Source organism: Mytilus californianus, unplaced genomic scaffold (assembly GCF_021869535.1).
Source record: "Mytilus californianus isolate M0D057914Y unplaced genomic scaffold, xbMytCali1.0.p SCAF_1, whole genome shotgun sequence".
Lineage (NCBI taxonomy): Eukaryota > Metazoa > Mollusca > Bivalvia > Mytilida > Mytilidae > Mytilus > Mytilus californianus.
This window is the reverse complement of record NW_026262581.1, coordinates 115,320,177-115,345,389: the sequence shown is the minus strand read 5'-3', so window position 1 is coordinate 115,345,389 and position 25,213 is coordinate 115,320,177. Positions and strand designations below refer to the sequence as shown.

Below are 25,213 nucleotides of genomic sequence, written 5' to 3'. Positions count from 1 at the left end.
CTTTGTACATTACCAATTAACAAATGAGTTCCAATCGTTTTAAAATCTTTATGATATATCTTTTTGAACATTTTCCCTCATGAATATCAATGCATTATGATAACCATGCAATAGTATAATTAAGTTCTTTGTTTCTTTTCTAACAACTGTATAGCATAATTTCACAATATTCGACGAGACTTGTTTATGCACGGCCTTCATGACGAGTAAATTCATTCGATATTATATCAAGAGATCACAGTTTGCCAATACAATATACAAAGCACCAACTTCTAATAAATTGTGTAAGATAAGGCGCCAATTGAAAATTCTTGTTCGTGGTATGTAGGCAAAATGACAATATCAGGGGTAATTTATTTAGTTCTGCAAATCTTAGTTTAAAGTAAGATAATAAATTCCAATTCACTTTGGTTGCATAACATTCATCGTTTTGTTGAATGACTGTTATATTCTTCTGAAAAAAGAAAGCAAACAATGATTCCGGAAACGTCTGTCTTTGCACGACTTATATCTGTGACACTGAAATAGACTTTCTTAAAACAAATAACTATGAGATTAATTTATCAAAAATAAACACTAATCAAATAATGTTTGAAAATAATTCAAGAGAATAATTTCTTCTTGTTTACACTTGTTTTCGAACGTCACTGATGAGTCTTGTGTAGAAGAAACACTCGCCTCACGTACAACATTTTAATCCTGGTATCTATGATGAGGTTTTTTTACACTTTTGTTTCAGTGTGAACGCAAAACGATTCATAAAAGTCATCAACTACTAAATAGTCTAATAACGTCTATACAATCTATTGACTGATCTAGCAGGATAATATGATTAACATCATGTCTTGCTAAGAATATTTCCTCAGTGATTTGACAATTTAGTTCTCGATTTAAATGCATTAAAGACTGCAACTAAATCATAGAATGTACATATTTAGTTTTTTTTTTCAGATGACAAATTATAGTTTTTCAATATCAAATATATCTTGAAAAATGTTTTTACTGGTATTAGAAAGTCTCCAATAAAAATACAACACTTTTATATAGCTTAGAACGTTAATGAATAACTGTTTTATGTCTATAACAATTCGGAGAAAAGAACTGCAACTTAATTATGACTGTATTACATTAAGTTATTAAAAACTATATACATTGGTTTTGGTACAATATTTTTATGGAACTAATCGTAAAATAAGATGATATGGCTTTTCTATTTGAAACGCCTATAGATGACGCATTAATTTAGTGGCAATACGTAGAAAGGTCGTAGTTCAGTCCATAGATTGCATTTCAAGTTTTCGTTGGTACTTTTCCCTTAGAGAAATTATCAGTAAACAAAACATACGTGAAGAATTTGAGTTGTGAGTTGGAAATAGTGCAGCAAAGAATATCTGTGTTTATTAAATTTAATTATTTCCAAGGAAGAACTTTCCCGTTCTTGTGTGTTGATCTGTCAAAAAAGTGTTCTTTCTGTCTGACTTCATTATGTATTTTCGCCTTTGTCACGACACAACAATGGCAATACTAAAGAAGTTTGACGTCATAATTTAATTTTAACCGATGCAGAGACGAGAACAAGTGAGTCACACGTTGATTGTGAATGTATAAATCGTTTATAAACCTTATATGGTCTGTCAATTTGAAAATGAACATTCAAAGCAGTCAAAACTAGAGCTATTATAAGTCTTAGGAAGCACATGTGAAAACCGTGTTCTTCCTTTGAAATCTATTTCTCTTTGTATCAGAAAAAACTCACCAAAGATACCAGGCTTATAATTTTGTACGCCGACGCGCGTTTTGTCTACAAAAGACTCATCAGTGACACTCGAACCCGGAGAGTATTGAGGATCTTAAAGTCTGAAATGTGTTTTGCCAAATACAGCTAAAGTAATTTATTGGAGTAGAAAATCAGGTGACTTTTCTTTCTTTTACTTCCATCTCATTCCCTTCTTCCCAAATAAAGATAGTCTTTAAGAATACTACAAAACAAAAACAGAAAACGTTTAACCCTGCCACATTCTGTATGTGCCTGTCCCAAGTCAGGAGCTTTTAATTCAGTGGTTGTCGTTTGTTGCTGTATATCATAGTTGTTTTTCGTTCATTATTTTGTACATAAATCAGGCCGTTAGTTTTCTCGTTTTAATTGTTTTACATATGTCATTTCGGGGCCTTTTGTAGCTGACTATGCGGTATGGGTTTTGCCCATTGTTGAAGACCGTACAGTGACCTATAATTGTTTATTTCTAATTCATTTTGTCTCTTTTAAAGAGTTGTCTCATTGGCAATCATACCGCTTCTTCTTATTTTTATATTGAACTCGTGATATGTTTATTCGCATGTTTCACCACACAAGAGTCATAATTTGTTTTACTTATTTCTATTACATATAAATTTTATTGATTTGAATTGTTTATTATTAGTGCTTTTTCATAGAATTTACGATAAACACAACAATCTCTCTTTATTAGTATCAGTTTTTCATTAAGTAATGAACGTCCTTTTGCCAATAGACATGAATCAATGGGTATAAGTGACTGGGAACAAATGTTCATATTAATAAAGTAACTGAAACTCGCTTCAAACCTAAAATATTGAAACAAACCACGCTTCAACTATAATGTTGAGTGATTGTGGTTATGTAGTCAAACAAGCATAGTTTCTTCAAGATCAAAATAATGATTTGCATAATCTTGTGAGAAATGAACTGACTGTCATTACGTAATTCACATTGCTTTTTACTTATTATAAGTTCTTTCAGTAGTCAGCTTAGTTTGAAACGTGTCAATTTTCAATTACTTTGCGGTGATTGACTTAACAAAACACAATAGTCAGTAATCACTTTGGAAAGTACTGATACGGAATACAGTATGTACTTTTATTATTAAATTAGTTTGGTAGTTTGGAATATTGTAATAACAGTTTTTTACACATCTTATTACGTGAAGTAGATATTTTTTGCAATAAATACTCCAGAGGTTTCATTACAAAAACGATTGAAATATCTGTAAAGCTATGTCTGGTTAACGGAATCGGTAGTACAAAAATTCTGCTTCTCTTTGTAAAAATATATTACAAATTATAAGCCTGGAATTTTTTATGCGTTTTTACCAGTAAATCCGGCAAAAAGAACAGTCATGAATCACACTTAACCACAAAGTTCAACGCTATCACATAACACCTTTATACGAGTCCAAAAGAGAGTAAAACTTGTTTAGATTTATAATAAACCTCAATTGTTATTGGTGATGATTTTCCCCTCAACATTAAATTTGATTAGATCTTTGATGAAATGTTTTCTAGAATAAATAAAGCTTAAAACTCACAAAACGTCATCTGACTTAATTATTGGTATTATTATTACATTAAACTTAGAATGAACTCTCAGGGTAAACTCTCAGGATAGAATTTTTCAAAGATTACTGTAAATTTTAAATGTAAATTATTTCCCCCGAATACTTCTAAAGTATTAAATGAAAATGAAAGCAAATATTCTGAGAAAAAACTAAATGCCTTAACAGAAGATAACTTAATATATCCAGGCAAAAATTAATTACTACTAACGCATCCACCTTGAAGAACCAACTTTGCACATGTTATTAGAAATGGTTTAGCAATGGGCAACTCAAACCGCAACAGAAGCAAACGACAAGAAGACGAATCTTTAACTACTGCCAGTAACAGATGTTTTAAAGGTCTTATCAAGACAAGTTGATATTTAAGTCCAATGCTTTCAAATATTTGTTCACCAAAGAGCTATTGACATACAAAAATGTACAATGAAAACTCAAAAATTGGTTTTAAAAGGTGAAATTGAAATATCTACAGACAGATTTTAATATTGTTTCTGCATGTAATGTGATGATATACTAAAACGATATTGTATTAGTGTAAACATGTCTTCTTTATACTTTATTCTGATAAACCACTGTAGATACAGAGAAACACAGAAGAACATAGACATTATACAATAATACAAAGGTTCATATGTTGAGGAAATATACAATAATACAAAGGTATATATGTTCAGGAAATAAACAATACAATAGAAATAAATAATAAAATTGAGAATGGAAATGGGGAATGTGTCAAAGAGACAACAACCCGACCATAGAGCAGACAACAGCATAAATATGTTTACATGTTAAAAAGTAAAGTGTATATTAAATGGAAGACCTTAAAATATGAGGGAGGAGGGATTGGTTAATTGAGAGAATCCACTTCATCGTTTATAACTCTAATAAACTTACACAAATGTCTAAGCTTATATTGTTTAGATGTAATCATAAGTTTCCTGAACTTAAGAAAATTACAATGTTTCGTGAATTTTTTATCTAAGTATTCTTTTCTTAAATATTCCATTTACCTGAAAATAAAAGATGTCTATATTCTCGAAGAAAAAGAGATCATTGTGCTTTCTCAAGTCTTGTACAATTTGTTTATGATTATGATCGTCGGTCTAATCAAAATCATGTCTTAAAAAATGCCATTACAACTAATGGAGAAAATCTAGGGTTTTTATGGCAATATATATTCTATAACGGCCAACACAAAAAAAAGAGGAAATAATTCAATCAAGTATTGTTCCTTCTAAAGTCTCAAAAGAAAAAAAAAAAATTTTAAAACATCTTTCACTGACAGTATATGTATTAAATGGTTGTAAAAAAAGAATGAATAGATTCGTGAAAATTTAAAGATATGACAGATGTTCCGACACATAAACCAAAAGCTGCAAGAAATATTGCAGCAAAATAAAACAATATCCGGAAAAATGCATATAAATCACGACTTACACATGTATTACAAATTATCATAAACTATAGAGTACATATTAAATCATAAGTGTCTAGATAAACGTGGTACAGAAACGTAATTAAACCAAATAGAACAATTTTACAATATTAATACAAACGTTAATAATTGGGTGGCTATACTTTAAATGTCATCTGCAGAGTTTTGGAAATTTACTGTTATTGACGTCCCGATGGAAAACTAATTAAACACATCTCAAAGTCGTAAAATATATTCACCTTAAATGATAAATCCGATGCATCGTGAAGAAAGTGCCATGCTCTATAATAATTCTTATAGATTTTCTTTGAGGGGTCGGTATGAGACAAGTCAATGTTTTGGTCGATCCAATCTAACAAAGCCTCAAGTGGCAGTCCAGAATTTTAAGCCAGTCATCATGGGCGACCAGCTTTGCCTTTTAAATTTTCTTTTTAGTTCTGCATGAAATATGTACCACTGTGAGTTAAGTCATTAGCTGCGGAACCGTAGCTCTAGGGTCCTTATGTTATTTTTTGACTATTTGCGGACCATAGAGCTACGGATTTTTCCTATTTCAAAACGTTCGGAATTGCGACCAGGTTCAGGTCGCACTTATATCCCAAAAATTTATTGTTTATCGTCCATGCAAAGCTTGTCAATATATATAGTTCGTTTCGTGAGACATTTTTCTAGGATATGACGTACCTATTTATGTTTGAATATTCATTTCCTTAACACTCTCATCTAATTATTCCCATTTGTATACATTCTCCGCCTATTTGGTTCAGCCATATTGAATCTCGTAGTGACGTCACAAAAAAAAACAAGAAAAGATAACTCTTGGAAGAAAACACGTGTTGGTTTGTTTACGTTGTCTTTTATTTTATCTTCATGACTTTTTGAATGAAGTAACGAGTAATTAAAGTTATATACTAACGGAAATAATAATTCTTCCCAGCAATTTAAATATTTCGCATGAATTACTGTTGTAAAGCCTTCAAAACACTCGATTCTCGCTTAGAAATAAGTAAACAAACCAACACGTGTTTTATTAAAAGAGTTATCTTTTCTTGTTTTTCATAGGCGTTCCTCACCTCCAACATAGGAGATCGAGGATATTAGAGTTATCTTTTCTTGTTTTTCGTGACGTCATGACGAGATTCAATATGGCTGAACAAAATAGGTGGAGAATGTATACAAATGGGAATAATTAGATAAGAGTGTTAAGGAAATGAATATTCAAACATCAATAGGTACGTCATATCCTAGAAAAATGTCTCACGAAACGAACTATATTTATTGACAAGCTTTGCATGGACGATAAACAATAATTTTTGGGGAAATAAGTGCGACCTGAACCTGAACTTTTGAAATAGGAAAAATCCGTAGCTCTATGGTCCGCAAATAGTCAAAAAATAACATAAGGACCCAAGAGCTACGGTTCCGCAGCTATTAAGTCATATGATCCTTCAAATTTAAGAAAAAAAAGTTTTATATTCGTGAATGGTTAAGTTTTACTTTTAAACAAGTGTGCATGGAAATGATTGTAAAACCTTTATCTTATCAAAATCTTCAGAAATGTACTGCTATCCGAATTATTGTCTTCCTGTGCTATAAAGCCGATAGTTTGTCCGAATGCAGGGATTTGAACCACGAGACCTCTCCTTGGAACTTCGACAACCGCGCAGCGCAAGTGCGAAGGAAAACCGTGATGAAAAAAAAGGTAAACACACGTGCACTGGAAAGTAGATAATGTATATGGATTCTATAGGAAAATTTATACACCAAATCGTTTAATAACTGTTATGTCCAAGTTTAATTAAAAAATGGAAACGTATAGAAAATTTATAAAACAAAATTAACATCGCTCTATCATCTCCCTAATTTTTTGACGTGCTCCATGATTCTGTGTTGATTGTTTATCATGTTCACGATCGGTAAACATCGGCAACAAAACCAAAAAAATTATTAACAGCTTAAGTTTTTGATTAATAATTACAGAATGAAATACTTGTTGTTGATTATACACTATGGACTCGTAATATATATAAAAAACGTACATATAGGACCTAGTTTAGTATACGTGCATGCATTGGGTCAATAATATAATTTCCTTAGCATTATGATAACAAGAAACTCGTTTCATATGACTTTAAGAAAAAAATCAATTAATTAAACAATTTTGTAATTTGATTTAATTTAACCTATATCAAATGTAATGGGTTTTTCCATATGAAGCTGATGAAGTTTAAATTAACAATCCCCATGGTCAGGGTAATGTGAATGTGATGTAAATGAATTGTGTTTATATATCGTAATAATGATTAGTAAGAAATGATTATATGAACCCTGACAAATCACGACAAATCTTATCTTCCTCACTATAGAGATGGAGCTGCATTATACAATAACAAATGCGTCAGTGAACAAAACAGTGGCATCAATCACAGTAAAACATACATTTAGCACGTAAAATCAATTTTATTTCCGCTGATTACCCACACGCAATTCTAAAAGTAAAGATATATCAATGCGCAATCGGTTATAAATTAGAATTTGATACTATAACAACCCGAAGGCAGTTTAGATTTGTTGAAATTTTATGCGTATTACATATAGAGTGCGAACTGCAGTTGCAACGGTTTGTATGATTTAAAGACCATAAACTTATCAATATCGTCTGGTCCAAAAAAGGCAACTAAACATAAAATAATTGCATATACATCAAATTCATATCTTCTAAATCATATTATACTGGTTTTGCTATCAAAACAAGAATTAAAGTTACAATTATAAAAATCCCTCTGACCATTAAGTTCAACATGTCAATTTAGTATCAGCAAGGTCCAAACAAATAAAATAGGGAATGAAAACGGGGAATGTATCAAAGAGACAACAACCCGACCAAAGAGCAAAAAACAGCCAAAGGCCACCAATTGGTCTTCATCACATCGAGAAAATCCCGCACCCGGAGGCGGGCTTCAGCTGACCCCTAAACAAAAATGTGTACTAGTTCAATGAAAATCACACTAAACTCCGAAACATATAAATGAACGAAAATTAAAAAATATACAAGACTAACAAAGGCCAGAGGCTCCTGACTTGGGACAGGCGCATAAATTCGGCGGGGTTAAACATGTTTTCTGAGATAGTACTGTAACCATCAGGTGATCTATGGTTTATGCGAAGTCTTGAAAAGCTCGAGAATTCCATCATTTCAACAAGAATATAACGTTTATAATAATTGTATGTCTTGTGAAAGGTTGCAAGTATATTGTATGTATAAACAATTAAATACGAAGAATGTTGTAAAGTCATCAGCGACTCCTTTCCTACTGATAGAAATTGCAAACATAGGCGCAGAGGAGAGAAAGGTGTTAAAAAATTATATTTTTTTTCTTAATAAAATTTATGAACTTTGTTGATAATCGTATAAAACAATTCAAAAATATTTCCATACAAAGTCATTCGAGCACTTTCATACCTACAACTTCTACTTGGGATAAGATCATAGATAAACGATTAAATAAAAAGCTGTTGCTAAACACTACAAAGTTCCCACTATGTACTGGCTTCCTAAATTATACATTAAACGTTATCAATTTCGTTATTTATCTGCCTCAAGTAAATGTTCTACTATATATGATTTGATTCTTCTGAGACTTGTGTTCTTACAACTACTAAGGAACTCTTATCAATTCAATTCAATTCAAATCAAAATTTTATTGTCAATACACTACATTTATAGAATATGATACAACATAACACAATAAAAATAAAGAGCATTCATATACTGCAACAAAGCCTATGCCATTACAGTTTGGAATGAAAACAAAAATTCTTTTAAAAGTCTTAGATCAGCTTTGATCCTATGAAAGTCAATTTGCCTCCGTTGACAGTTATGATTTCTTTACCCTTTACTATAAAACAATATCTACAATACCAATAATCTAATTAAAGAGAAATTTTGGTAATTGATTAAATGGTCTTTTATAAAATAAGTTGCAACTATCCCTGTAACAGTTGTTATAAAACAGTAATAAAACTTACATCAGATACACAAAGACATTTGAAATAAAAGATGAATAAAACCACAATCATGCCAATAGTCATATGATATTAGATATATACATACATGTAGTTACATCCAGGATTAAGTGAAACTCAGGATCATGTCAAAACCGGTCATATAGGCTTGTCTTTTTGTTTTGTTTTGTGTCGATCTAATGATTCATGCCATTACCAACTGATTTTTACCGTTTGTTCCTATGTTGTGCTGTCACATTGTCCCAGGTTAGAGGAGGGTTCAGCACTGACAAACATATTTAACCACGCCATTTTCTTTATGACCCTTTCCAAATTCAGGACCCTGTAATTTTAGTGATTATTTTTGGTTGTTGTTTGTCGTGTGTTTTCTATATTGAATTGTATCAGATTTTGTCTTGTAGGGGCCCTTTATAGCTAACTATACGGTATGTTTTTTTTTCTCTTTGTTGATAGTCGTACGGTGACCTTTAATTGTTTTCATCCTCGTCATTTGGTCTTTGGTGGAAAGTTGTCTCATTGACAATCACACCACATCTGCTTAATCATATGTAATAGCAGGTTAACAAAGTCGACATGAGAGGTAAAGGCCGCCAATTCACCATGGCGATCATAGAACTTGTGAAGTGATAAGTTCAGTCGTTCTAACGCGTAACTTTGATGGAGTAGTTTTTGGGTTAAGAATATACTTCCGAGTTAGCAATTGGTGAAATCACCATAATGAAATCGAGCTCTGGCATATCCTGTTAATAGGCTAATAAATGTGAATGAAAGAGGCATTTGTACTGTGGCAACACATATTAAAAGCTTTGGCTAAATATTGACACATCGTTATGAAGAGATTTATTACTCAAGAGACATCAAAGTGATTTTACAATTATCAGAGTTAACCGCCTGAGTATCATATCATCTAAATTAATGATTGGTTATATCAGATACTATCAAATCTGACAGCATAGCTTAAAATCACATTTATGGTTTGATTTATGTCGGTAACGGATTATGCTTCACCAGAGCACATATAAGTATTCAAATGTTTATAAGAATTATCATACTTTATAATAACCATTCCAAATTAAGTATTTTTTAATGGTAGCAGTGTTGCTGAATAAGGTGGTCCATAACACTACAGGGAGATAACTTTGAAAATCAGCTGAACGTTTTAATCACGTTCTATTGTTAAGGAAATAATGAGCTTCTCAATGATCAAAATTAGTGTATGTCAAACTACAGTAACTATATATATCCAATGAAATTTTTCCGATAAAGTGTGTTGTTCAAGTTTTTTTAAATTTTTTATATTTTTGTCAAAGGATCAAATTTTATGAAAATTAAACGAGTCAAATTAATTTTAGTCAAGATGTTTTGTACCACCTTAAGGAAAGGAATATGTATCATTTTGATAATTTAAGTTAAAAAATGAATTTTTATCAGTAATCAAATTACTCTATATTCTAAAGGGATCATAATAATTAAGTGAAACTTTTTCAACAGGTCTAATTTGAAATAAACATAAGATATTGAAGGGATGACCAGAGAGTGAATTAAGAAACCAAGGACAGTATATGCAACCTTTATTAATACAATAGAGGTAAAGGTTTATTAGGCTCCGCCGACTTGTCGACGATGCAATTAGCAAATCTGTCTGTCTGTCAATCTCTTCGTGTGTACGTTCGTCCGTCCGTCCGTCATAACTTCTATGTCTATACTGATGTCAAGAGAAAGATCTTTTTGTGTAGGATTTCAACGGAAATCAAAATATGATTAAAATATGCTTATCCAAGAAAGATTGATTAAGTAGAAAGGAAACAATAGTGGTGAAAACTTATTTTTTAATAAAAAAATTCAAAAATAATAAGAAATATCTTTTTGGGAAAAGATTTGCTATTCCCAAACGATCCCCAGTGTCAAATTTAGAGCAAATACTTAGTTTTCGCTATAAAATGACAAATCTTGGAAAACAAAAGGACGGTAATGTGGCTACGACAAATGGAATATTCATTCTTATTTTGGTCATCTGTGAGACATACATTCTGAAACGTACTTCAACTTTATCATAAAAAAAACCTGTTAAGTCGCTTCACTGATGCAGCAACCATCTATCAACGAAATCCAGATAGAAAATGCAAAGTTTTTGATATTATATCAACTGCAAAATTAATATTTCCGACATACAATTGTCAAATTATAATAATTGGACTAAATAAAGTTATCCATGGACTGACATGAAAATACGGATATTGTTTATTGCAATTTGCTTTCATAAAATTTTGGAAATATTTAGAAAGTATCTCCATCTTACATAGCTCTGATTCCTTGTCTAGCTATACTTTCGGTCTGTTTTGATTTTATTAGCTCTTCAACGTTTGTATTAGGTTTGGGGTTTTCTAACATTTTGGCCTCGAGCATTTACGATGAAACATTAACTATCGCAATGCGCATCTGTTTCAGTTAGGTTGGTACAATGTATGTTGCTACTATCACTGGGTCTATACTTTAGCAAATGGACTAATGGTCTCCGGGGGTATCACCAGCCTAGTAACTGGTACTTCGGAACTGCCATCAAAATACGGATATTGTTTTATTCAAATTTGATGTTATGAAATAATAATAATAATAATAATAATAATAATAATAATAATAATAATAATAATAATAATATCTTTATTTGAAGAAAGTAATTCATTTGGACTAAACCAAATTTCAACAAGGATCTCTACATACAATATTAACTACATGAATAAAACATAATCAGTCTACTAATACACAATTATATAAACAAAATATATATATTGTTTGCGGTATACCATCTTTTCCGCAAGTTTATTGTTTTCTGTTTGGTATTAAATTAATAATTAAGATCCATTTTTACATCTGGTGATCCGTTTATTTGGCAATCGCCATGGCAGTCAGCAGGGTTTAAGAACATCCGTTGTTCGACTTGCTAGTCAAATGCGTTTTGTTAAAATATACTTTTTCACTTTTTTTTGGTCTTTTGGAAAATGTTGTTTGTGCTGTATTTAGACCACTCTACCAAGAAATTTGTTTTGCATGCATACGTATAAAAAATGCGGTTTTTATCCAATGCAATCATATGTTTGAACGTTGTTTTCAATTTAGACTTGTTTATATTTTTTCGTTTGGGCTTGTATTATATTTGCCTTCGGGTTTATATGATCCGTTCATCCTATTTTGACTCTTCAAAATTCAAGAGTCAATCCCAAATTGAGGTAAATTATATAGCCTTCCAAATACCGTTTCGATTCCTAACATCACTGAAGAGACATTAATTGTCGAAATCCGGATATGGTGTACAAATTTTTGCACCTCATGTTAACGACCTATACCATCTTTTCCGCAAGTTTATTGTTTTCTGTTTGGTATTAAATTAATAATTAAGATCCATTTTTACATCTGGTGATCCGTTTATTTGGCAATCGCCATGGCAGTCAGCAGGGTTTGAGAACATTCGTTTTCACTTTTTTTTTTTTGTCTTTTGGAAAATGTTGTTTGTGCTGTATTTAGACCCCTCTACCAAGAAATTTGTTTTACATGCACACGTATAAAATCGCGGTTTTTATCCAACGCAATCATAGGTTTGAACGTTGTTTTCAATTTAGACTTGTTTATATATATATATATAAACATATAACCAAAATAATACACCTCAAGTATACATTGTGGTTAAACTTTTAAATTTCACATTTTCTTAAAAATATAACGACTTGTAAGAGTATCTGAATGCAGATACAGTTTTTAATTTTTTTAATTTCACTTGATAGTGAATTCCATACTTTCGGACCACTAAAAGAAAAAAAAACTTGATTTGTATAATTCTGTATTTGATTTAGGGACAATAAAACTATCTGATGATGAAAGTCGAGTATTGTACGATTGTTTACTATTTGTAGGCACAATGAGATTTGATAAATATTTTGGTGCCAGTTCATGTTTTGATTTATACATTAATAATGACTTGTGGTAAAGTATTCTCTTAGTAACAGGATTAATTCCGGATTCCTTAGATAGTTCAATAGATGGTTTACGAATATCGTGTTCGTTTTAAATAATTAAAGATGACCTTTTTGCAATTTTAGTGGAATTTCAATTAAAAACTTGTTACACCCATGCTGAACAACAGTAATCCAAATGTGGAAGAAAATAAGCATTGTTAACATGACAGAATTTGCGCAAGTGTGTCTTGATTCTTTTTAATTAAGCTGATGAAGAATTTAGGTCCTTTTTGGTTTTAATAACGCTTACATTTGTAGTAGGTTTTGGATTTTCAAATTTTAGTCTCGAGCATAACTGAGAAGACATAAATTGTCGAAATGCGTGTCTGGTGTAGTAACTTTGGTACCGTTAAGGATTTTTCCACCCAAAATATAAGCAGAATGAATATTGTAACGGTCATATATCAGCTTTATATATGGTCACTTTAACCAACATTGAGCGTATGTGTAAATAGTTAGAGTATTACAAAACAAATGAACTAAAGATGTTAAAACGGTGAAAATATAGGAACTGTATTTTGTCTGTTTAAATTAAATACATGTGGGAATATATTCTGATATTCTAAAAAAAATAAATAAATAAAGTATAACAAGTTTGAATATTTTGTATACAAATTTGCTGGTCATGTCGATGGGGTCAAGGGTATTTATTCTGATCACGTGACATTTGTTTATGACAATATAAGTACTTACAACCGTGTGTTCAGTTTTGCAATTTTTGCACGAATCACAAGAAAGATATGAAAGTAAGTATATGACCGCGACTTGACAAAACTATTGAAAAGTTCGAAAGTGATTTCATTAAGTTGAAATCACTTACACCAAGACTGGGATAATGCAGGAAGTAATTAATAGTATATAAATAAGTCAGTACAAAATCTAACTTAACATGCGTGCAAAATAATCAATATCAATAATACAATGTTACAATGCACAATTTTGTATTATTTCCATTATTTTTCATTAGAAAAGGAAACAAGCAAATAACTTGGACATCGATCGTCAGAAAAGATGATAAAATGTGTACTGTTGTCATAGAATCTAATAAAGAAACTCTGGAGATCATTTCTTTAATTTAGACAGCTGACGGTATAAGAAAGGGAACATAAGTATATGCATGGTAGGTGCTGATCCAGAATTTAGAAAAAGGGGACCCCTTGCAAGCCAACGTTTGGAGTGATACTTGTAAACTTGCATTCATCCTATATGAAGCTCCATAAGGGAGCAGTTCAAAAGGGGACATACGCTGAAATCAATTAACCAAACTTTTGACCTAAACAGGAAGTAAAACTTTCATATAGTACTTTTTCATAATGTAAATAAGTCAATGTAATCCATGTTTTTACGTAGATATTATGTCTCCGAGAGAAATTTGATATAAATTATGTATTACAAGTGTACCGATATTAATTCTAATCTTTTTCTTTAGAAATGGAATCAAGAATAAAAGAAAATGTCATAAAAAACGATAAGATTTTTGGTGCTGTCTTGGAATCTGACATTGAGATTCTTGAGTCAATTGTTGCAGAAGAGAGTGTATCTGTTTTAGAAAAGAAGACAAAAGAAGGTTGGACACCTTTGCATGTTGCAGTTATATTTTCAAAAGATTGTGCCGTTAATTTTCTCCTTGACCATGGATGTAATGTTCATGTACAAGACATAGATTTGAAAACACCGCTACACTGGGCAGCGTATAAGAATGTGTCTTTCATAATTTTTGAAAGAATATTGCATGTTACTCTGAAAACCGACGGTATTTTGGAAACCAACGACGTTCTTGGAAGAACACCTCTACATTATGTATGCATGAATAAATCAGCTTGCGATGAAGAAGAAATTATCTCTAATTTTTCTATTGAAATAGTAAAAAAGGTACACTTATTGCTTAGTTTCGTCGGGGATATCGACTCAATGGACAACGAAGGTAATACTTCTTTGCATTTATTGTGTTCTAACATTCATAATTGTGTACAATCGGAGGTTGTAGATCATAAATTGATTCTAGGAGAATTGAAAGAATTAAAATCCAAGTCTCTATGTGGTTTCATTACAGAAATGTTCATTAACAAAAAGGCAAATATATTCTTGCCAAACGAATATAGAATTACTCCTTTTCATCTGGCTTGTAAATTTCTCTGCGTTGAAATGATAAATGTAATGTTATATCAACATTCCGTCTCGACTTCAGTAATGCACATATGTGATACACCTCCGATGGCCATGGTATTCAGTCATGCACCATGTACATGTAAATCTCTTCCATACAAAATGCATCAATCGGACTGGTTCTATCTCTCTGATCACAAGTCACGATTTGAGGACAGTCTGCGCCCTGTCTTAAAGCATATGAAGCTATATATAAATAGTACCAAACGTGTGTCTGGTTCCACAGCCCTGCATCTCGCAGTTTTGGATATGAAATGTTCATCTAACGTTGTAAAGGGTTTATTGGAATATGCTAAAGCTGATGCCAATGCAAGAAATTTTCTTGGTAAAACTCCCCTACATTATTTGATTCGAGGAGAAATTATTAGTGTACCTGGTATGATGAAGGACGTAATGCAAAAAAACTGGCAAAATAAAGTAGCTTTGTTGTTTAAACATGGTGCTAACATCGACTGCCAAGATGTTTTCGGATTTTCTACTTTACATGATTCCTCATTTCATTGTGATGTAGATTTTCTTACCTGTCTTATAGAAAACAATGCCACTGTTTCTATTCGTAACAAACATGGAGCTACACCTTTCCACCTTCTTGCTATTAATACGAGGAAAGAATTAGACACAGATCTTAACGATTTCAGTACAGCGCTTGAAATACTATTGAAAGCTGGAGCTAACATCAATGATCAAGATTTGTACGGTTCGTCGGCACTACACTACGCAGTTTATGACGGCAATAAAACAGTTGCATTAAAACTTTTGGAAAAAGGAATAGATGATGGTTTAAAAGATGTCGAAGGAATGACTGCTTCAGATCTCTGTCTTATTGTTAACCGTGTTGAATTCAAAAACTTCTTAGCTGAGGGAGTAATACATTTTGACGATAAACTAGACGTGTTTTTAGAAACTGTCCATATCAATGATGTGTCAAAGTGGTTAACTTGCAACATTGCAAAAATGACTCTAAGTGACGAAAAAATCCTTCATTTACTGCATTCTTCTCAAAATAGCTCCTTATCAAACAAGGTATCAGAAAACATTATTTTAAGACAACTTCTTGATCTCATGAAGTCAGTGTTTACTGAGGTGGAACGTCGTGACAAAAGATTTAAAATTTCAATAGAGCTATCAGGGAGCACAAGAGAGGGTACGAAAGTTGATGCGCCTGACGAGTTCGATATTCTGTGTTTTCTTGATAATTTCGAAAGTCTTTGTGATGTTGAAGAAATCCGGAAAACATACTATGTACAATGTAGGCGTAAAGAGGGTGAACGAAATCAACCATATAATGAGTTCTTTAACGAAAACGGCCTCTTGGTGGGTAATCGGATTGCAAAATTAGTTTACCTTCTTCTAAAAGAATGTCTTGGAATGCCATCTGTTTGGAAATTTGCACCTGGATTGTCAGTAGATAATGTTAACTTTGAATTGCCATCAGCAGAAGACTTCCCAAGTATTCTTTGTCTACATTTCCTTTACACTGATGCAAAATATAAAGAGATGCCATTAAGCTGTGATATCGTACCCGTAATACGTCAGAGACGTTGGTGGCCATCCTTTGTGAAAAAAGACGGAAGGTTTAATACAGAGAACATTATGGAAAATGGTTGCATGGTTATGTGTAGACCTACCAAGCAGGTTATGCTTTCTGGTGAAATAGTTACATTCCTTACACATTTTAAAGTTTCAGTGTACTTGGCGGAATTCTGCATAATGCAAACTCTTCCTAAAGCCGTGGTAGACGCATACAAATTGGCAAAAATTCTCCTAAAACAGAAACACTTATATCCTCCATTAACAGATATTTCTCAGCAGGGTATGTCATCTATTATGTCGAAGATTATGTTATAATTATGGTTTAGATAAGATACTTATTTTAATTACCGTATAATTGCACGATCAGTCACTTTGTAAGAGTTACGAAAATTATGTTACAAAGTTCCGAATCTGTCAAGAATAATTCACATTGCTTAAAGGTTTTTCAAATGTATGTCTCATTATTGTATGTTTTTTTGGTAACCTGAAAACAGATATAGAATTTTGCTGACAGTAAATCGTGTTATATCATTTTTCAAGACAGGGCTGCTAGTATATATACATTGTACATGTTGTACATATTATTCGAATGATACATTTTTTTATTTTAATAGAAATGAGCAGTGACGAGGAGCAAGGTATTGACCTATTTCTGTCAGCCATTCATCCAATGATGGGAATGTTCAGTAAAAGAAATATGGTTACCAGCTATGAGTTAAAAAACGCTTTGTTTTATGAGCTTGATTCGGAAACTAACTTACCATGCTTACAGAACAAAGATAATCTGGATATCAAGATGACTAGAGAATGGACAATACGAATTTTCAAACGTGTTCATAGTTTCATAGAGAATGGCTGTTTCCAACCCTATTTCATGCAAACATTATCCATCTATTCAGCACCATGTGAAAATTCTTTGAAAAATATTGAATGTATGTTTTGTAATATGATTGTTGCCATATTGGGTGGTAGTTTGAAAGAGAATGATACAAATATGAAAAGTAAGAAACCATGTGAGTAGTAAATGTATTGTCAAAAGGGCATAATTCATATAAGGGAAAGCCTATGGTCAAGTCACTTGTTAAATTCGAAAATGAAAAAGGTATAACAAAATCTGCAAAATAGAATCTTTCAGTTGTTCATAAGATCTATGCTGTCAGGTATCAGTTTTAGTATATTTAAATTATGTATTCATAGTTTATTAAGATATTTAGACTATTATAAAAATAGCAAAAACTGTCAAAATAACCTCACTTTGAGAAATTGTAATTGTTCCACTATTTTGGTTCTAAAAGATTCTCTCCTTATTCATGGACATCCAGTCACAAAACTTTTTACATGTTTTATAAATTTACGAATCCCAGGACCTATCTGTAGATTATACGGTATTTATCTGCATTCTCCTAACATCATGATGAATGGTGATCATTAAACTGTTTCATTACTTCAATATCGTATTTCTTGCCTATATATCATTTTCTGTACAGTAAAGCTGATTTTAATTGAATGTTGATTGCGCTCAGACATTGGTCTGCATATATGGCTTATAATGACGCATGCATTAAATTTGAGATTCTTAATAACATTGAGAGTTTGCTATCAATAACTAGTTCATTTTTCATTGATTTGTATTTCATCTTCTGTTTTTCCTGTAACTATGAATGTTCTTAATAAATGCTTATCACGTTGGTTTGACTTTAATCCATATGTATCTCCATTTGAACACATGATGGTGGTCTGTTTATGCTGTCTTGGTGTTGCTACATTTTATATATTTGGCTTCTTAAAAATGGTCTTGGTTGTATTCTTTGGAAGTTATTCAAGAAACACGTAATATGATTGCTAAAATCAATACCATACGATATAATTTTATTCATTGTTACCATTTCAAAGATTTCATTCATTTTATGCATACAAAATTGATTATTAAGACTGTAAAGTAAGTCTTTTCAGCTAAAGAGTCTAGTCTTCTTGTTATTGAAGATCGCTATTGAAACCTAACTTCAAGAATTAATTTATAGAGTCGTGCTAGTTTAATTTTCGAGATCTAGCGTTTACGTTTTGTCATCTGATAACAATACGCCTGTAGATGAAGGCGGTATGCGAACACTGCTATGTAACGGTGTTTTGCTTCCGTATGCAAGGTATTCGATAGCATTTAAATTCATGATACAACTTTCTAATTAACTAACTAATTATTCGATGACTTTTCGGTATTATAACATGTTAAATACACTGGTTAATATTCATCTAAAGCTTTGTTACTATATATCCTGGTAATACTACCATCATCACTATACATGAATATTAATTGGCTATTGCATTGATTCGATTTGCCACTTTTATTCCAGATATCCTGGTCAATAACACTTTCTGTCAAATGATTAGCAATGAGTCAACATCTATACAATACACAACCATACAAAAATCTTCAAAAATATATTTCAAGCTGTATACAAAATTTATCATGCTGAATTTGTGTTCGAACCTTTCGAAACTTGTTTATAGTGTTCTTAATCTTATGGTGTAATCGTTGTACAAATTGTTCATTGAAAATATACAAAACGCCCATATACTTGGTATGACCATCACAGTTAATCATAAACAATACCTTACAACACACTCTCAACAGTAAAACACGTCCTGATATTTGAACCCGCAACGCTTTTGTCAAAGAATATGTTTATGAATAGGAAATACCAGGAAAATTTACCTTGGTTTACAGCAATTTTATTTTCAACAACAAATTTCTAAAATTTCGACATTTTTTCATGCAGTAAGTATAATTACCTTTTTAACTTTTTTTATGCGAGCGTCACTGATGAGTCTTTTGTAGACGAAACGCGCGTCTGGCGCAAATACAAAATTTCAATCCTGTTATCTATGATGAGTTTATTTACCATACGGTAAAAAAAAAAAAAAAAACTGTTGAAGAATATACATGACGTATTCCAGCAGCATAATAACCGAAACAAAACTATAGTTTGTTTATAAATATTGTATTATAGTGTTGTAGAGAAAGATATGATTGCTACTGGCAAAAAACAACTCAACTCATGGTCCCGTGAACGAAATTGCAAGTGATACTGCAGAATTCCTTTTTTTTTCTAATAACCTTTTCTATAGAGCAACATGTTAGTGTTCCGTTTATCTTAGTCTTATTCAATCATTTGTTATCCTTTTCCAGCAAATGTTTCGTCTTAATAAAATGAGGAAATGTGGTATTATTGCCAATGATACACTACCTAAGAGAGTTAAAATGAAGTGGTAGTAAGCATTTATAGACCACCATACTGCCTTCAACAATGAGAAAAACCTATACTTTATGGTTGTTCAATAAAACTATTAATTTTTTGTTTAATTCTTTCTTAAGGAAAAAACGTAGGCAGAAGCCATGAGGCATGCAATCACAATTATACGTTGAAGTCAAACAACACAAAAAAAAAAACAATCGACAAAGCACTGCACTGTATAGATGGTATCACCCCTGTGTTTCCAAATCACAATATTAGAGAGAAAGGCGTTGAATAGGATATGAATAGACACTACTAACAAACTGTTGGTGGAAAATATCTGATGTCAATACCAAATTAAGGTTTTTTTTGTGAAATAATCATAAAATCTTAACTTAGGTGGGCATTATGGTTTTCGGTCTGTGCGTCCATTTTTTTTCGTTGTCCATTCATCCCGTATCAGATTAGAGTTTTGGCTTAAGGTATTATAAAGTTTTTGAGTAATGTAGGTGTTATTTTTGGTTTAAGATGGTTAAAGTTCCCATGAAGTTGAAGTCACATTAATTTGAAACTTATATACCTCAAACTATTGACTCCCGATTTCGTGTTTTATGAATATAGACATGTGATAGTGCAAACAGAGCATGCTTTCCTTTGGAAACATTATTCTGGTTTATTCGTGAATACCTTATTATTTGAAAAGAAAATATATTTAATGGAAAGGAAGGGATATTGTGTATTAATTCATGATATAAAATCTCTACACACATTTGACTAAGTCAAAAGTAAAGGAGCAGTTGTTTTGCTGTTTTTCACATAATTTGTTATTTCTGCTTAAAATTAATGTGTTGTCATCATTGTTGTAGTTGTACAAACAAACGAGTGTAAATACAATAAAATTACTTTGATGCATTCAATCAACTGATTAAATATTAAACTCAGACAGGAAAATTATACAGCAAGCATACTTTCATCTTAAATTACTTTTTTGTGATGTTAAAGATTGATTGTGAGAGGGTAGATATATTGAATATCTCTTTGAAGGGTTGCATGAAAGACTTTTTTTTTGTTCTGTTTTCTGTTCTCTGTAATTGTTTTGTTCTGCTCGACTGTCACTCGTTTCATAAGTAAAATATTTAATTAGCAATCTTTCACATTAAATACAATTTACAGAAACTATTCCTTTTATGCTTTTGGTGATTTTTGATTTTGATAGTCAGTGTTGTTATATTCCATTTGAGCTCCATCAAAAACTGCATATCTTCTTTCGTGTATTTTTCGCGTGCAACAAAAGATCCATGTTTTAAACTACATTCTGTGATACTATCTTATCGCTTTTTCTGGATAGATGTTGAAAAGATATCAAGGTATCAAATGTCTTTAATGTATGTGCTCTATTTTTACAGTTAACGGATTCTGCTTTTTTTTAAGAGAAAACTATTTTTCCCGTTGCACCATATTAATTCATTTTCCACTGTGTATCTATTAAGGACAAGCCTTTTGTGTTGAAGAGCTAGGTATTGTTGAAAAAAGTATTGTACAAAAAGGGTATTCACAAAGACTGAATAAATAATGTTTTGGTGAATTGTCAAAAAAGAAATATTTAAATACTCGCTTTGGTGTTGTTGTTATCTTAGTGGAACTTAAGTGTGAAAGAGTCTAAAAACATTCCTTTCAAACATTTTTGAATTTTTTTACAAATTTCTGTAACTCAAAATTTTACAATTTTTTAATGAATTACAAAATTCAAGTTTTATAACGAAAATCCAGAAGCTGCGACATATTTCGCAAAACAAATCCTACGATTAAAATACTCTCAAGTCATGAACACTTTACGATCATTTTGTATCGTAAGATGTTTTTGTGAAAATAGCCCCAGAACCCCAGCATGTGATCATAATACACACAAAGCTTTATTTTCAATAGAATCTCAATTTTAGTTTGGAGTTTTCTTTCTGCTTACGTTTGAAGAAATGAACGAACAGATTGTTAGCAATTTTATTTATATTTAAACAGATGATCGGTTTTTTTTTCATAGGTGAAACTGCCAAATGTTCTTGTACTACCCGGATCATTTCGGTTTCCCTGTAGAACTTTAACGGGATGTTCATCATAGCAATATCGTGTCCTTTTCAAATTTATAAAACTAAATAATAAACGCTGAAAGTACTTGGTTTGACAATGACCATGTATGTTTAAAATTTACTCAAGAGTACTGTTTAAACCTAAATGTATTTTATATAAAAATAAGGAGATGAGGTATGATTGCCAATGAGACAAGTATCCACCAAAATTCAAATAAAGTGGCTATAAGCAATTATAGGCAACCGTACGGCCTTCAACAATGTGAAAAACCCATACCGTATAGTCGGCTATTAAAAAATGAAAAATATGAGACAATTCAATTGAGAAAAACTAACGGCCTAATATATAACAAAACAATTAACGAAACACAAATATGACAGACATGAATCAACGACAACCATTGAACTACAGGCTCCTGATTTGGGACACGCACATAAAGAATGTGGCGGGTTAAACATGGTTGTGAGCGCTCAACCCTCCCCTAACCTGGGACAGTGGTATAACAGCACAATATAAGAACAAATAAACAATATGTATATATTTCATTATTTGGTTAACCAGTTACCAATATCAGACTGCTTCGGTGGTCTCGTGTGCGGGAGGTCGTGGGTTTTAACCCCGTTCGGGTCAAACCAAAGACTTTTACCTTGTGAACGAGCTCGTTAAAAATCCGGCTCAACGTGTCTAGTACAAAGCAGGGTTAATATTTATTTCTTACATTTACATGTCCTGAATATGCATTTAATTTGCCACTGGACGTTAAACATCCATCCGTTATCTTCATCCACAATATCAGCCCTCAACCCATCTAAATAATCGTTATAGGAGTCCTTAGATTATACCAGTACATATGCTCACATTGGAAATGCCATGTTATTATATGATACGTAGTCGTAGCATTAAGCAATGACTACGAGCTAAAATTAATTTACTACAAAATGACATGCATAACATGAACATAAAGCGCTTTACTCCCACTTATGTTCTGCTACTGAAAAATCATCTTTTCTTATTAGCTATAGTACCATTACAATGTATTGATTATTCCATTAGTTTCATGGTTTCGTTATTAAACATTGTAACAAGTTGCTGTTCTGTAACATTTAATCGATGTAATAAAGTGGAGTGAGAATTTATTTTGTTACAAATGGACATTTACTAAAATAATGTCTTAAGTTTTTCGAAAACTTAAAACATACATCATTATCTTGGATGTAAAATTGCTAATTTCAAAGCCCTAATGACCAACAAAGGAAGAGCTAAAATGAGATTTTGAATAATAACTCCAATCAACTCGTAATAAACGTTTAAAAAAGCGATTCTTATTCTAAGATTTGGAATATGAAAGATGATGAATAGGTTTCACGAAAAAGAATTTACATCCATCACTAATCATTTAGTATTGATACTGTAGCATCAATTCAAAACAGCTATACATATTTCGAAGCATTGGTTTTTTTACTTTCAATGCTAACCAAGTGCTTCGCTTTAAAATATGCGCTTCAAACGCAACAAATCTCTTATGTAATTTCATCAACTGAAGCAAAGTATAAGTAGCAGTTCTGTTCAACCCACGTTTGTTAGCAAATGTATTAGTCATTATCGTAGAAATTAACCTTGTCGAATATGTATGTTGTACTCAAATTAAATATAAAGAATAAAAAAGAATATGGTGTATCAATTCATGGCCCAAAACCACAACTTGCACAGGAAAAAACCAAAATCTCTAACGCTGATATTCATATCTAAGTAACAATGGGGCCTTCAATATGGAGTAAACACTCTCAACTCACTGCAAGTTCAAGACGGCTCCTACCACCCATTTAAGCGGATTCTTTGATTGGTGTCGATTATGCTACTGTACATCTGTGCATTGAAGAACTCTGCTGCGCGGTAATATCGACAAATTACAAATTGTATAATACAGAAATAAAATAAACATTTAGGCAACCACGGGGCATATCATAATTTCTTATGGAAAGGGGATTAAATCCACGTGAACTGCATAAAAAATCAATAAATAATCTTTTCGAGAAATTGAAGCTCGTATATTTTCTGTGAATTCATAGTTCTTTTGTCCTATAAATTTATTAGGAAATAGCTGTCAGAAGCCTTTTCGAGTAAATATAATAACAATGTCCTTGACATCATAAATGTGATTTAGAACAGGAGCTAAAATATTACAATGCTTTTCGGGGTAATACTTAATGAACATTGTAAATACATAATGTAGAAGAAGTTGTATAGCAAACGTAAATGAGACACTGATCCAACAAAATTTGTTAAATACAAAGACTAGTTGACATTATTCATTACAGTATTCAAATTAGAAAGACGTCAAGCTACAAGGGGCATTATCTACGAGATATAGAAAAAATCAAATATATTTTTTTTAGTTCAATCATTAATGAAAGTGAAATTGTGATATACTAATTCGCTTTTAGCAGCCAGTTTGGTTCAGTTTTGTCAAAATAAGCAAAGAAACATCGCTAATGAATTGTTCACTTGCAAGATAATAATTCGACCTCATTAAGTCCGTATTCATGTGAACTTCAATTGAACCCCTTAGCTAGAGATGGGTTACGCATGAACTAGGCGTGATCAGCTATTTAAAAAAAGAATGTCAACATTGGAAGTGAAACAAGGGTAAACCATTTGGTTGACTGACTCGAACTCATTCTCATACAGGTAAAAACGATTATCAACATATGTTTGAAACCTATAATATGAAATCGAACAGACATAGAAAAATCCAATTGCACGAGTTCGCTATCTATTTATATCTATGTTTATGTTTATATATAGATTCTACCACCGCATCGAGTGTGATACGATATTTATCCACTCGAGACAGTTAAATTTTCAAATTTTAAAACGCGAGGCTCGCCGAGCGTTTTAAATATTTAAAATTTAACTGCCGAGAGTGGATAAATATCGTATTACACGAGATTTGGTGGTGGAATCTGTTTCTCTAATGATTTTCAAACAATACGCAGGCAAATTTATTCCTTCTTTTCGAATGATCTGCAAAAAGATGTGTTCTTTCTATGTGACGTCATCAGGCATGGTCGCCTTTTTTCATGCCGTCACAATAGGAAATTCAGAGGAAAGCAAGAAAATTCGACGTCATAATCGGATTTTAACCAATGAAGAACTGAGATCAAACGAACAACACGTTGATTAAATTTTTTTTATACAATGGGTGCAGAAAGGGATAAATTGACGAAAAATTAGAGAAATCGGGTTATATGAAATCGGCAATCTTCGGGGTCACCTCGATGGTTAATTAGATGACGTTTAGACTAAAATACACACGGAATGCTGATACATATCATCCAGTCCGTGCATCGTTAATTGTTTATTTTAGACTTT

The 25,213-nt window shown here is 31.8% G+C and overlaps 2 protein-coding genes across 2 annotated transcripts in view; one reads left to right on the top strand and one right to left on the bottom strand.

Moving 5' to 3' along the window:
* Positions 1-25,213, bottom strand: part of LOC127731347 (uncharacterized) — an 87,800-nt gene that overhangs the window by 56,928 nt on the left and 5,659 nt on the right. The gene's annotated exons all lie outside the window — the stretch shown is intronic.
* LOC127731127 (alpha-latrotoxin-Lt1a-like) lies at positions 13,497-18,211 on the top strand. The gene is made up of 3 exons (XM_052240002.1): positions 13,497-13,570; positions 14,254-16,803; positions 17,138-18,211. The coding sequence occupies exons 2-3, from the start codon at positions 14,256-14,258 to the stop codon at positions 17,542-17,544; spliced, it is 2,955 nt and encodes a 984-aa protein (XP_052095962.1). The 5' UTR covers positions 13,497-13,570; positions 14,254-14,255; the 3' UTR covers positions 17,545-18,211.